The following is a 13,477-nucleotide window of genomic DNA, read 5'->3' on the forward strand; positions in this document are numbered from 1 at the left end:
CCCGCCCCCCCCCCCAAAAAAAAAAAAAAGAAAGAAAGAAAGAAAGAAAGATAAGAAAAGAAAAACAAAGTCAAACCTTTGAATGGAGTGTCAAGTGCAAAGTTTTCAATTTTGGGATTAATCTTGAATTTATCTCCGTTGCAGCTGCAATATGCATTACCTAAATAAGAAAAAGACAGTTGATAAGACTGCAAGAAATCAGTTCATGATAAATTTTTAAAAACAGTAAGACCTGTCAGTTTGACACTCAAAGAGTAAACCATGCTTACAGTTGGAAATGTGTCGTTAGAAGATTGTGATCTGTTCACATGGTCATTGGGGTGCACAAACTTTTCCCCGCGCTTATGCCCAAGGATCTCAGCTGCTCTATTGGCAATAACCTGGAAAGTGCATCACACAAGCCAGAATTTTTAGGGCATTCAATATTCGATTAATCAAAGCAAGTCTAATTTGCAGTGCTTTCAATTATCACCCAACTTCCATCTTGTTTCTGTTCCTTCACTTGATTACAGGATGAACTTTAAGAACATTCTTTTGGAGCATCAAAACCAATATAGAAAGGATGTGTTTCGAATACTCGCCGGTGGTGTGTACCTATATGTGTACTTCACAAATACAATGAATCGTACCCTGAAGTGCAGGATCATTTGGTATGCTATCTATTCAATTTTAAACATGACTAAAAAACAGATTACAGCCACATATCAGACATACTTGAATGGTGAAGAGAATAAACGTCTAAGTCCCTTCCGTTTAGATATCTCAAATGATATGTCAGTTAGATTTCAGAGCAGAGGAAGCCTTTGGTTAAATTTTAATTGTGTGAACAAAAACATGAAAAACTCAGTTTATTTACTTAGGTCAGATCAAGAATAAGCACCAACTGAGGGAGAAATCTCAAGGTTACAATTTACAAAATAACAGATTCAGGGTGAACATAACACAAAAAATTTCCAAGGAACAACCTCCATCAGAAATTTCAATTTTATTCACCATTAGCATGCAAAACACAACATTACATCGGTTAAACACTATGGTTTTGGTTACCAAATTTATTGAATATCTCAAACAATCAAGCCTCTTCAAATCCTACAATTTAACCCTCTGCTGAACCAGATGTGGAAATCCTTGAATCACAATTCCACAAGATGAGAGTAGAGTCAAAGCCCCATCGCACCTTTTTTTCTCAGAGGATAATAATTTAACGATTCTTCACATCAAATAAAGAAATGCCACAGCTTCCTTTTTCTTCCCCTCTTTTTATTGAAAAAACAGAAAGTATGATGCAAAGGCGCTGACCTCATTAGCATTCATGTTACTTTGAGTACCACTGCCAGTCTGCCACACAACCAGTGGAAAATGATCGCTTAGCTTCCCTTCAGCTACCTCGTGGGCAGCTTGCATTATCGCTTTCCCTATGGAAGGATCAAGCCCATACTCGATGTTCACCTGCCACAAATAAATCAAATATGTTATTTTTAATTTAAGCTAATGTAATCTCCACGAAAACCAATCATCAATACACTTTATTACACTGAGATTGGCATATCAAACTCCTAAAAATAAATAGCCACAAAATTAACAATATATGCAGATGTTAATCTGAGATTACATTGAGATTTAACTTAAGTACTGTCATCAACTAAAAATATCGAATTCAAAATTAATTTTTTTAAAAAAGGATAAAGATTTAGTTCTCTTAAAAGTGTGGGATAACTAATTAGTTTATATTAGCAGCTGAAACAATAGAAAGACACGAAAAAATCGCGTAAGAAATCAAATAAAATTAAAAGGAGAGAGAGAGAGGGACCTTGGCAGCACATTTCTTGAGTATACCAAAGGCTCGAATGATAGGTTCGGGCATTCGCTCGCGATCGCCGCCAATATCAAAATTCTGCAAAGATCTTTGCGTCTGAGCACCCCATAGCCTGAATTATTATTTATTGAAAACAACAAATCAAGAAAATCAATAAATGAATAAAGTGAAGTAAGAGGAAAAAAAACGAGTGAGTGATGGATAGATAGAATGACGAACTTATCAGCAGGGACATTAATGGGACCAAAAGTGTCTCTCTCCTCTCTGAAGGCAGTTGAATAAGACCTCAACCAGTTTCCATAACGCCAAGTCGTGGATCCTGTAGAGAGGCGCCGTGACACGATATACATCGCCATTCCAATTTACTCAATCCCTCAATTGATTTGCAGAATGCGAAAATCGAGGAGATATCAAGCTCTTTTTATGTGTGTATATAGGAGACGAGAGGAGAGGAGAATGGAATAAAAAGGCTGCGAATGCTTTGCTATGCTAGGAATGAAAAAGGCAATGGTGGGGGGTTTAGTTTGACCAATATCATTGACATCGGCTATGATTGTCTGTAAAGTCCCTTTTTTAAAAAAATAAAATATTTAAATATTACTGGGTTAATATAACTTAGTTAATTTTATTATTTCAAAATAATTTATATGACTTCTAAAAATAATATTTAATTAAATAAATTTTTTTACTTCTAAAAATAATATTTAATTAAATAATTTTTTTTAAATAATACTTTTTATATTAAAATAATAATATATTAAATTAAATTAGAACAATTTTGGTTAATATGTCAAATAATAATATATTAAATTAAATTAGAACAACTTTGGTTAATATGTCAAATTTATAACTCGGATTATGAGTCTATAATATTAATAACATTATAGAAAAAATAAAAATAAATTATAAAGTATAATTTATAATTAATTTAATATTAAATAATAAAATTAAAAAAAAATCTAAAAATGATCTAATTTAATATGTCAAGTTTGCAATCTGAGTTATAATATCAAGATAATTTTATAAAACACAAATTAAAATAAATTATGAATTATAATCATTAACCAACTTAACATTAAAATATAAGATTAAAAAAATAATTAAAAAATATAAAAAATAACCCAAGTTAATCTACAAAACTCATGACTCGAGTTATCAAATTGAGATAGCCTTATAAAAAAAAATTTAAAAAGATATGATTTAACTTAAATTAACCTGTCAAATCCACAACTTTGATCTTGCAATTGAGATAACCTCATAGAAAGAGTCAAAATAAATTACAATGTTTGACTTCCAAATATTATTGTCAGATTTGATGTTAAATGATGAAATTTATAAAAATATTAACTAAAAAATAACATAAAAAATAAATCAAGTCAACCTAAGTTAATTATCCAACACTATTCCTAGGTCGTAAGGTCAAGATAACTCAGTAAAAAACAAATAAAAAAATCATGAAACTTAATTACTAATCAAACATAATATTAATTGATAAAATTTTTTTTTTAAAAAAAATCAGTTAAAGAGAGAGTGTGTGTTAATTGGGTTAACTTATTAAACTCGCGACTTAAATTATAAAACTAGAAGAACCTAATAAAAAGCAAGTATGGTATTAAAGGACTTATGACCTAAGTTATTAGACTAATATAATCTCTTTAAAAAATAATTTAATAAGAGTTAAAATATTAAAATTTGTGACCTTAATTATGAGATCAAGATATTCTCATAAAAAGCATATCAAAACGGATTATGAAACTTAATTTCTAATTGATTCTATGTTAAATGATAAAATTTTAAAAAATTAATTAAATAAAAAATATGAAACAACTCGAGTCAACCTGAGTTAACTCGTTAAGTATTATTTTTGGACCACAAAACTAGAATAACCTGATGAAAAGTAAACAAAGCAAATTATAAAATTTAATTTTTAATTGAATTAATATTAAATAAAAAAATAAAAAAATTCATATAAATTGAATTAACTAATTAACTCGTTATGTTTATTGTCTATACCATAAAAATATAATAACTAAATAAAATATTAATATTAAAAAAATAATTAAAAAATAAAATAAATAGCAATTTACAAAGTAAAGTAAAACTTTATATTTTTAATTTATAGTTAATTTTAAGGCACGTGACGCCGGGATTTTTTTTGGTTGGAATGGAAATGAGGCGTGATGGGCCCTGGCGGCAATTTGGTAAGGATGTGTCATGATGGCTATACAGGAGCGATTGTCAGCACTCTCCGCTACAGCTACCAACCATCCCTCCAGTTTACAACAGTATATATCTGTTTTAAGTGTAATCATAGTTATTTTTTTAAAATATAATAAAATAATATTTTTTATTATTTAAAAAGTTATTTTTAAAATCAATACATTAAAATAATTTTAGATATATAAAAAATTATTTTTTTTAAATTAATTCTTTTAAAAATACAATTTACTTTGCGCTACTAAACATTCCAACAAGGTATGAAACATCGCTGATTACAGTAGCGAATCTACAATATTTTTTTCTTTTCAATTTTTTTGGGGTGCGACTTGTGGTTCGTTTTGATATGGCTCGCATGAGTTTCTCAAGGTGTCAGGTGAAAAAATCAGCATCCAATTGATGCATGGTTTAGGTGAAAACAAAATTAATTTTATTGATTTAAAATAATTAAAATTTAATCTATGAATTTTTTACAGCACTAGGATAACACGTGTGTCTGCCTTCAACGTATGCTTTCACCTTTCTTGGTGTTATTCACTACAGTCACCATGGTCCACCACAGCATGTGGCGCATGTTGACAATGGACGTTCTGGCTTTGGCCAGCCATTCTTCTTCTCTTTATTTTTTATTTTTTATCTCCTCTCACCTTGATCCTTGCGCCTAGCATTTTAAAAAATGCAAAGAGGATTCTCAAACTTTATTTCATATCAAATTTTATTTTAATTATTGTTTTTACTAATTATTTTTTTAAAATTTAATTATTTAATATTTATTTTATTAAAACTTTTTTATTTATCTTTTATGAAATAATTATAGTCTCATAATCTAATATTAAGGGTTTGGAAGGTTCATCCGAGTTAATTTAAGTTTTTTTTTAATTTCATCACTAATATTAGATTATTTTGAAATTAAAATTCATTATTTTTTTTAATTTTTTTTATAAAGTCATCACAGTTTTATTATCTAAATCATGAATTTAAAGGTTAACCCAAATTATCTCAATTTTTTTTTTTGTTTTCTTTAAAATAGATTTTTATTTTTATAATTTTATCCTTTTAATATTGGATTGATTGATAATTAAATCTAATAATTTCTTTCAATTTGATTTATATGAGATTCTTTTATTTTGATGATCCATGTGTAGATTCAAAAGGTTTGTTAGTGTCAATTCAAGCTATTTCTTTACTTTTTATATTTTAATATTAAATTGATTAGGAATTATCTTTTATAATTTATTTTGATTTGATTTATATAAGGTTATTTTATTTCTATAATTCATGTAACTAATTCGATTGGTTTACATAAGTTGGCTCAAGCTACTTGTTTTTATTAATTTTTTTAAATTTTATTTTTTAACATTAGTATTAGTTTCTTTAAACTTTATAATATTTTTTTTAATTTTTTTATGAGTTGACTGTGGCCTAATGACCTGGACTATTCACTAATATTAGATTATTTTGAAATTAAAGTTTATTATTTTTTTTAATTTTTTTATGAAGTCATCACAGTCTTATTGTCTAAATCATGAATTTAAAAGTTAACTCAAATTATCTCGATTTTTTTTTGTTTTCTTTAAAATAGATTTTTATTTTTATAATTTTATCCTTTTAATATTGGATTGATTGATAATTAAATCTAATAATTTCTTTCAATTTGATTTATATGAGATTCTCTTACTATTTCTTTACTTTTTATATTTTAATATTAAATTAATTAGGAATTATCTTTTATAATTTATTTTGATTTGATTTATACAAGGTTATTTTATTTCTATAATTCATGTAACTAATTCGATTGGTTTACATAAGTTGGCTCAAGCTACTTGTTTTTATTAATTTTTTTAAATTTTATTTTTTAATATTAGTATTCGTTTCTTTAAACTTTATAATATTTTTTTAATTTTTTTATGAGTTGACTGTGACCTAATGACCTGGACTATGGATTTTACAAGTTTATTAAAATTGACTCAAGTAAATTCAATTTATACATATCATTATTTTAATAATTTAAAAAAAATATTATTCATCTTATTTAGAACTCATAATTGATTTTTTTCTTTTAAACATGTTTATTTATTTGTTTATTTTGTTTTTTAAAAAAACCCAACCCTTAGCACACCAAGGGTCACGGATCTAGTGCCCTCTACATTCTCTTGTTTTTGCTTAACGGATTCCATCTGCAAAAGATGAAAGAGAATTTTTAACGGATTTCCTTTATGTTGATAAATTACTCTTGGTTCACTAAGATAGAAGGTGGCAGATGATGACTTGTGTGCGGATAAGATCAAAATTGAATAACGAACATAAAACAACTTTTAAAACCGATTAAAAAACATTTCTTTACTAAAAATAAAAATATAAATCTGTATAAAATTCGTGTTTATAGCTAGCAGCGTCACATGTAAAATTAAAATGCATTAAAATAATATATTTTAATTTTTTTTAATATAACACATGATCTAAAAATATATAAAAAAAATTAAATAAACAAAATTTCATATTTTGTCAAACACACAATATCAAGGGCTAAGAACTAGACAAGACTTTTCTACCACTCAATTTAACAGAGCTAACTGCCGGAAAAGGATTAATGGAGAAAAGAAATGAAGGACGCTCGTCAACATGTGAAAGGAGGACTCCCACCGTCAAGCTGCAGATGTTGGGTAGAGCTGAACCCAAGGAAATTCTTCCTTGTAAGCCATGCTGGCCTCACAAGAGGATTTGCAGGTATACACAACAATGGTTGCCCAATCAAGAGAATCCGCATCATTCTTTACACCGAAGTAGTAAAGTAGCTGAGGTAAGATCTGATGCACCAGATACAGGAGCTATTATTACCTTACCACTTTAATGGGAGCTCAGATTCGAGATCCATGAAGAAAATCAAATAGTAGAACAGAACACACGGAGAGAAGAAAACAGAGAAAAACCAAGCAGGTGAATAGGGCCCTCTTCACTTGGACATACAAGGGCTTCAATCAAAATTTTAGGAAAAAAAAAACATACATAAAGCAAAATAAATAAATATATCTAAGGGAGATCAAACTATACCTGAAACTCAAAATCTGAAGGACCACCACAGTAACTGCAGTTAGGGATGTCAGCCTTAGATGGCTGACCACTTGACATAGGCCAGAGGGGTTTTGCACTAGCATTCCTACAATACCTGCTAATTTAAACACAGGAATGAGTATTCCATTGCAAATTAAACAGGAAGTATGATTTACACAATAAAATGCTTCAAATACTAGGTAAAAAAAGAAAAAAATCAAATGGCTGAAATGCAACTAGGCTATGAAAACTTGACATGCACACTAGCTTAGATATAAACTCTTAAAATCTTACACAACCCTGCCAACTTCTCAACATGTAACTGACAGCAGATATGAAGTATCGTAAATCAAAATAAATAACATGCATGTGCAACAGCCCAGCATTTATAGATATCAAGTGATGTTGATTTTAGACAGTACTTGTTCATTTCCCAGCCAGATGATCACTCGGGCATATAGCAAGCATTGACAAGTAACGAAGGATAAGTGACAGTTACAGAAAGTCAATTCTCTACAAATGTGAGTCTCAATCAGCAGCCAATTTGGGTTAGCCCCTTAAATGTCTAAGATTTTACATGTTTTCTAGAAAACCTGTCCAGTTGTTTTGTGGGATCCAAGCTCACTGCATGCAATGCTTAGGATGGCTGAAGCAATCACATAAAGAATTCAAATTGTGTTCAAAGTTTTCTAGAATATTAAATACCAAAAATGATTTCGAAATATATTAGCTCATATCACCTTAACACTTGTTCGGGCGCTTTGGCTATGCGCTGTTGGAAAGACGCCCAGCACTTTTTGTCACTATTGCCCTGCCCACTACACTAAAATAAGCAAGCAGGAGATTTAGTTAGGTGCATAAATTTCCATTAACAAGAGCGAGAATTGATACCTCAAAAATGTCCAACAACGAATTCATTGTGCTGTCCATTTTGTTCCTAGACACCAATGAATGAGTGGGTATGTTATCATCAGACATTTCAGCATCATATTCACTTTCATCATCATTTATCATCTCATACTCTGGCCACAAGGCATTGCTAACAACTGTTCGAAAACAATAAAATAAAATCAGACACCTCTGAAAGACCTTTTGCAGCATAAATTTCATTGAGTAAGCTTGACACTAGAAAATGTATCAACAACATTATGATGTGTTTAAATCGGTACTCACAACCAACCATTCATAATGCTAGATTCTAGGTCAAAATGTCATGTCACCAATTTGCACTTGACCCATTCTATTCCTTAACCATTGAGGGTTCAAAAACTACTCTAAATAAGATGATATTTTGGTACAAGCATGATTATTAAATGCAATTGTTTTCTAAGAAGGATAGATATTTTTATCTTCAATTAATAAAAATTAAGTACAATGACCATAATTATATGCATATATAAATTTGTGCAATACCCCAGGACACAGGTTCATGATGTATATACTAGCCTTTAATGATCTCTACCGAATTGGTTCCATTCTTACTGGAACTAGAGTCAACCGAAAGGCTCAACTGTCGACAATCAATTTTGTGACCTGAGCGCCAGTGCAAAACCTGTGAGATATGAAAACAATGGAGAGGATGTTCATTCAGCAAGAATGGCCTAAAATGAACTCATGACATGTTGACAACTCATACCTGGTGTTTATGTGAGCAGTATTTTGTTCTTTTGCAACCACTACAAACTTTATCTCCTTTCCAGGTACCACACCAGTTACAAAGTGAAACTAAAACAAGCAAAAATGATGGGCATCATAAATGCTTGGTCTGATGGAAGGAGATAAATGTGATTCAAATGGAAATATGTAAAACATGGGTAGTGATGTTCACACATATCAGACAAATATTAATTCAATCTTAATCAATTAATCTATCTATCTTAGAGCTTTAGGATCCTTGCAGCCATGTTGCACCAAACAATGATGTCTTCATATTGAGTAAGGGTTTATCAGTCTCATGTAGGAGGATATTAATTGTTAGGAAGCAAGGATTTGTTAGCAATATAATAGGCGATGCGTCAAGCCTATTACATTCAGAATAGATTAATGCAGGTCCAGTCAATACAGTAAATAAAGGAAAAACTATATAGAAAAACCCTTAATTTTGGGTATTAGCAGTTTTGGTTCTGTCTTTTGAGAGATTATGCTATTGCATTATGTCGTCTTCATGCGGGAACAATTTGTAACCTCCATTTGATGATTGCTATCATATCAACAATTCAAAGGACTAAGATCTTACAAGAAAGGCCATTTATGGCTCAGCAATGCTATTGTAAAGTATGATGGAGCAGTTGTTTTGTAAAGGTGATAATTCAAGTTGTCTATTGAAAACCAAAACTAGGAGTGCTGAAAAAAGACAGATCAACTCAGTGTTTATCATCCTGCTAAAATTCAAATCAAGGTTTAGCAAAGGATGATGGTGAATCAAAACCATGGAGCTCAAATATGACAGCTTGCAGTAAAACTTCTCTTGACAACAATACTTGTTACCACCTTAATCAAAACCTTTTGAGGGCATGGACCTCAATTTTCCAGTAAGAGGAAAATCTAGATGCTTGTTCAAGTGCAGGCTAAATTCATATAAATAGTTGAAAAACAGAAAGCAATAATGTGGGGTACAGGTGAGGCTTCAGTATCATGGATTCTCTGGCTCGTGAAATATAAACTATGAAACAATCAACAATACCCTCAGTTCTCATAAAATACTAGAACCCCAAGACAACTTCCAGCCATTTCAAAGGAAAGAGAGGAAGAAAGCAATATGAGTATCATGTATGTCACACGTGGTATCGACATCACGGCGATCGTCCACCACTCAGGGAAAATTGTAAATGGAAGGGTCTATCTGACAAACGTGGAGAGACAAGGAATTCTTGTCTCTTATCAGTAGAAAATTTTAATGGGAGTCGCCACCTAGTATTCTAGTTACTAGAAACCCTAACTGGTCTCATAGATAAGGTACAGAGATTGGTTGCAGAAAGAGAAGATATTAGCACCCCAACTACGTTCAAGAGAGAACAAACGAAGAAGGGAGAGAGGAGGGTAGAGAAGAGAAGAGAAGAGAAAGAAGAGAAAAGAGAGAGGGAAGGCCGAAAGAAGAAAAAAAAGAGAGAAGAAAATGAAAAATAAAGGAGATAGAGAGAGAGAGAGAGAGAGAGGAAAAAAAACAGCACCAGCAGCCAATGCGAACCACCAGCGCTATTGCTTGTCGTCTCCAGTAGCACAGCCAACAGTTGCAGCCATCACAAGTCAACCCTTCTCCCCTTCTTTTTTTCTCTTGCTTCGTCCCTACCATTGCCTCCACTGTTAACGTAGCATGTGAACAGTGGAGGGCACTGTTCACATGAGCTAGGCTCACGTAGTTTGGCCAGGTTCGGCCCATTTCCAAAAAAAAAATTAAAAGAAAAAAATATTTTTCAATATTTTTAATTTTCCCACCTTTCGATTTATTTTTTTTTCTTAATATCGGTCTGTATTTTATGTCGTAAAAATACAAATCCAGTATTAAAATACCCGGTTTTCATCAAATTGAATTGATTTTAAAAATCAATTCATTTGCATCCCTACCAAATTCAATCACCAGCCCTGAAGTTGACCACCTTTTTTAAATTGATCATTGATTTTGAATTTATACAATTTGACCCTCAATTAATTAATAAACTTCTAATTTCTTTAATTTGGCTTCTGATTCGATTTAATTACAGCCCCCTATTTCGGATTTCTTCAATTAAGTCCCTAATTGACCATCAAACGTCAATATATATGCAATCAAGCCCCTGATTTGATCAAATTAACTTTCAAAAATTATAATTTGACCCCAAAACTTTAATTTCTTCCAATTAAAGCCCAAATTAACTTTAAAAATCAATTTTTCTTACAATCAAATCCTCTATAAAATTCAATTAAACCTTCAATGAAATTTAATTCAGTCTATAAATATCTAATCTTGGACTTTTCTTTCTCAAATTGAATTTTCTTTGTGAACATGGCTCCCATCAATCAACGAAATACTATCAAATTTTAATCCTTGTATTTTTAAACTTCCTCAACCAATTTTTCATCATTTTATGGGCGCTTTGACATTCTTTTTTTCACTGTTATATTTTTTGATTTTTTTGTATTCATTTGTTTTTTTTTTCCTTTCAATTTTTTTCTTTTATGCACAGGGACCCAAAAAATGGGTTATGACAATGTAGAAAAACAAAAATTCACTTTCGAAAGGCCCATCCTTCAACTTCATAGTGTTGCAAATGTTCCATCTAGCTAGCAAATAGCTCAAATCACAACCCCATTTATTACCAAATCCATTAACAAAAAATTTTAGGTTCAGTTCTATATTGGTGGATGAGGAAGTAAAAACAAAATCATAGAGTGAAGCAAGCAACTACCAAATCCAAGCACAAATCAGTAAAAAAAAATAACTAACTCAAATTCTAGTTTTGTCTTAGTTCACTGATAGGAGCACAACTTTAAGATTACAAAAAAGGAGAAACACGGTGAGGGAGGGTCATTCCATAAATTAATGACATGTGTTCTAAGAGAGGAGATATTAGAATGAGTGTGCTTCAACCTTCAAGTGAGGAAATCCTTATACTTTCTCAAAGCAGTTGCACGGGAGATTGTGGTGCCTACTCATTCAAATTGTTTTAGAAGATGCTATGCACATTTCGCAAGGATTAATTTATCAAAAGACAATGAAAAATATTGCCACATACTAAATTTAAAGAGCTTTTCATTGTTTGCCGTTTTAATATTCTATAAAAGTAATATGGATGGTTATTCTCGGTGGCAAAAAAAGAAAAAACCTAAACCATGCATGCAATATTAGATAAATGAAAAGAAATTGAAGATAAATGTTACCCCCAGATCCGGACGGTTTATCAGTTCCATCGTTTCTTGGAGGCTCACTTGAGTAAAAAGGATTAGAGCAAGGCAATTGACAACAAAAAACCTTCACACTTCAGAAAGAAAGTACAAGAATAAGAAATCAGATTGATTCTTAGCCGTTCCTAGCCATCATATTTGAAAAGAGAAGAACAATGAAACCAGTAAATAGACACTGATACCTTCGAGATGGTTTTTCTGGACTGCGCTTCCATTGCTCATGTTGATCTCTATGAAGACAGGACATTGAAGGGCACATGAACACAAACAATGTTCGATGAAATGTTGATTCCTTCTCTGTTATTGGTGCATATACCTAGATAATTATTCAACAGAAAATGCATTTTCTCTTCAACTTCTCAAATTCAAATCACTGAAAATTACAGCGAATTAAATGCCATAGGCAGATATGCACATGGTATATACACTGACTCTAAGTTCAACCAAAGTATTCAAAGATAAACATCCACCACTGACAAAAAGAAAAGGAAGCAGAGAATTGGAAGAGTCTCATGCGCAAATAATGAAAATTCAACAAAGAATTGTCTGCGGCATGTAAATTCAAGAAATTGGTAAATTATCGTGCAGCAAAACCCAAAAAAATAAAATTACCTGAAGCAAAAACTGTAAAGGTTCTTCGCATATATCACAAACACAAGACCTTCCAGATGGTAAATTAACAGGATCCAGCCATGCCTGCAACATAGACATTAACAACAATATAGCAAATACAGGTCTTGCTTTAAACAAACTAAATGGCAGATAAATAAAATAAAATCAAAGAAAGAAAAGGAGTTTCGAAGAGCTGAAATATAAGTACCGGCACGCCACCAGCCTTGCTAGGAAATACTTGCCGCAAAAGAGACCAACAATTCTTTGTCTTTTCCAAGAAACCTAGTGTTACCGGTTCTTCTTCTTCTTCACTATCGTCACCTTCTTCTTCTTCTTCTTCAACGACTTCTTCAACCTCATCCTCTTCATCAAGCGAGGAAATCTGTACTCCCTTGAGCTTTTCTGTAAAGTCTCCCTTCGCACTCATTGACGTAGGCGTATTTCCCTTTTCAGTTATTGCGTGTGTTTTTAGGCCGCTACCCCTGCCTCTTCTTTGGTGATCAGCCACAGAGAAGGGCTAGGGTTTTACGAGTCGGAAGTTAAGTTGGTCCAGAATATTATTTTATCCTTGTACTTCTTCTATTGTCTGATTGTAGTTTCATTTTGATTTTATTTAATTAAATCCCAAAATTAAAACTCGCGTGTTTTAAAAATATTTTTTAAAAAATTATTTATTTATTTTAAATTAATATATTTTTATTATTTTCAAATTATTTTAATATACTATATAAAAAATATTTTTTAAAAAATAAAAAAAATATTATTCATATATATTATCATATGAAATATTATTTAAAAAGTAACTATAACCATATTATAAAAATTAACTAAATAATTGAGTGGGATTTTAGCTTTCTAGTCATGAGTTTTTTTTTTTAAATAATAAGATATTAATAGATT

The 13,477-nt window shown here is 30.9% G+C and overlaps 2 protein-coding genes across 4 annotated transcripts in view; both read right to left on the reverse strand.

Annotated features, from left to right (window-relative positions):
• FUM1 (fumarase 1) overlaps positions 1–2,306 on the reverse strand; it is a 10,704-nt gene extending 8,398 nt beyond the window's left edge. The window contains exons 1-5 of the mRNA XM_011009497.1: positions 2,036–2,306; positions 1,811–1,928; positions 1,300–1,449; positions 270–380; positions 77–160 (exon numbers count right to left, since the gene is read on the reverse strand). Of these exons, the coding sequence (XP_011007799.1) occupies positions 77–160; positions 270–380; positions 1,300–1,449; positions 1,811–1,928; positions 2,036–2,172 (600 nt within the window). The 5' untranslated portion in view covers positions 2,173–2,306. The remainder of the gene's footprint in view (positions 1–76; positions 161–269; positions 381–1,299; positions 1,450–1,810; positions 1,929–2,035) is intronic.
• Positions 2,307–6,497: 4,191 nt separating this feature from the next.
• LOC105113343 (zinc finger (MYND type) family protein / programmed cell death 2 C-terminal domain-containing protein) overlaps positions 6,498–13,477 on the reverse strand; it is a 33,536-nt gene continuing 26,556 nt past the window's right edge. Inside the window, exons 1-10 of one of the 3 annotated variants that reach the window (XM_011009494.1) lie at positions 12,786–13,137; positions 12,578–12,661; positions 12,148–12,281; positions 11,942–12,039; positions 8,721–8,809; positions 8,531–8,636; positions 7,976–8,130; positions 7,825–7,907; positions 7,085–7,199; positions 6,498–6,840 (exon numbers count right to left, since the gene is read on the reverse strand). In XM_011009494.1, the coding sequence (XP_011007796.1) occupies positions 6,679–6,840; positions 7,085–7,199; positions 7,825–7,907; positions 7,976–8,130; positions 8,531–8,636; positions 8,721–8,809; positions 11,942–12,039; positions 12,148–12,281; positions 12,578–12,661; positions 12,786–13,004 (1,245 nt within the window). In that variant the 5' untranslated portion in view covers positions 13,005–13,137 and the 3' untranslated portion in view covers positions 6,498–6,678. Of the gene's footprint in view, positions 6,841–7,084; positions 7,200–7,824; positions 7,908–7,975; positions 8,131–8,530; positions 8,637–8,720; positions 8,810–11,941; positions 12,040–12,147; positions 12,282–12,577; positions 12,662–12,785; positions 13,138–13,477 lie in introns of those variants that run through there. The other 2 variants (XM_011009496.1, XM_011009495.1) reach the window with 2 other exon arrangements.

The sequence above is a fragment of the Populus euphratica genome, unplaced genomic scaffold, assembly GCF_000495115.2.
Source record: "Populus euphratica unplaced genomic scaffold, PopEup_1.0 scaffold773.1, whole genome shotgun sequence".
NCBI lineage: Eukaryota > Viridiplantae > Streptophyta > Magnoliopsida > Malpighiales > Salicaceae > Populus > Populus euphratica.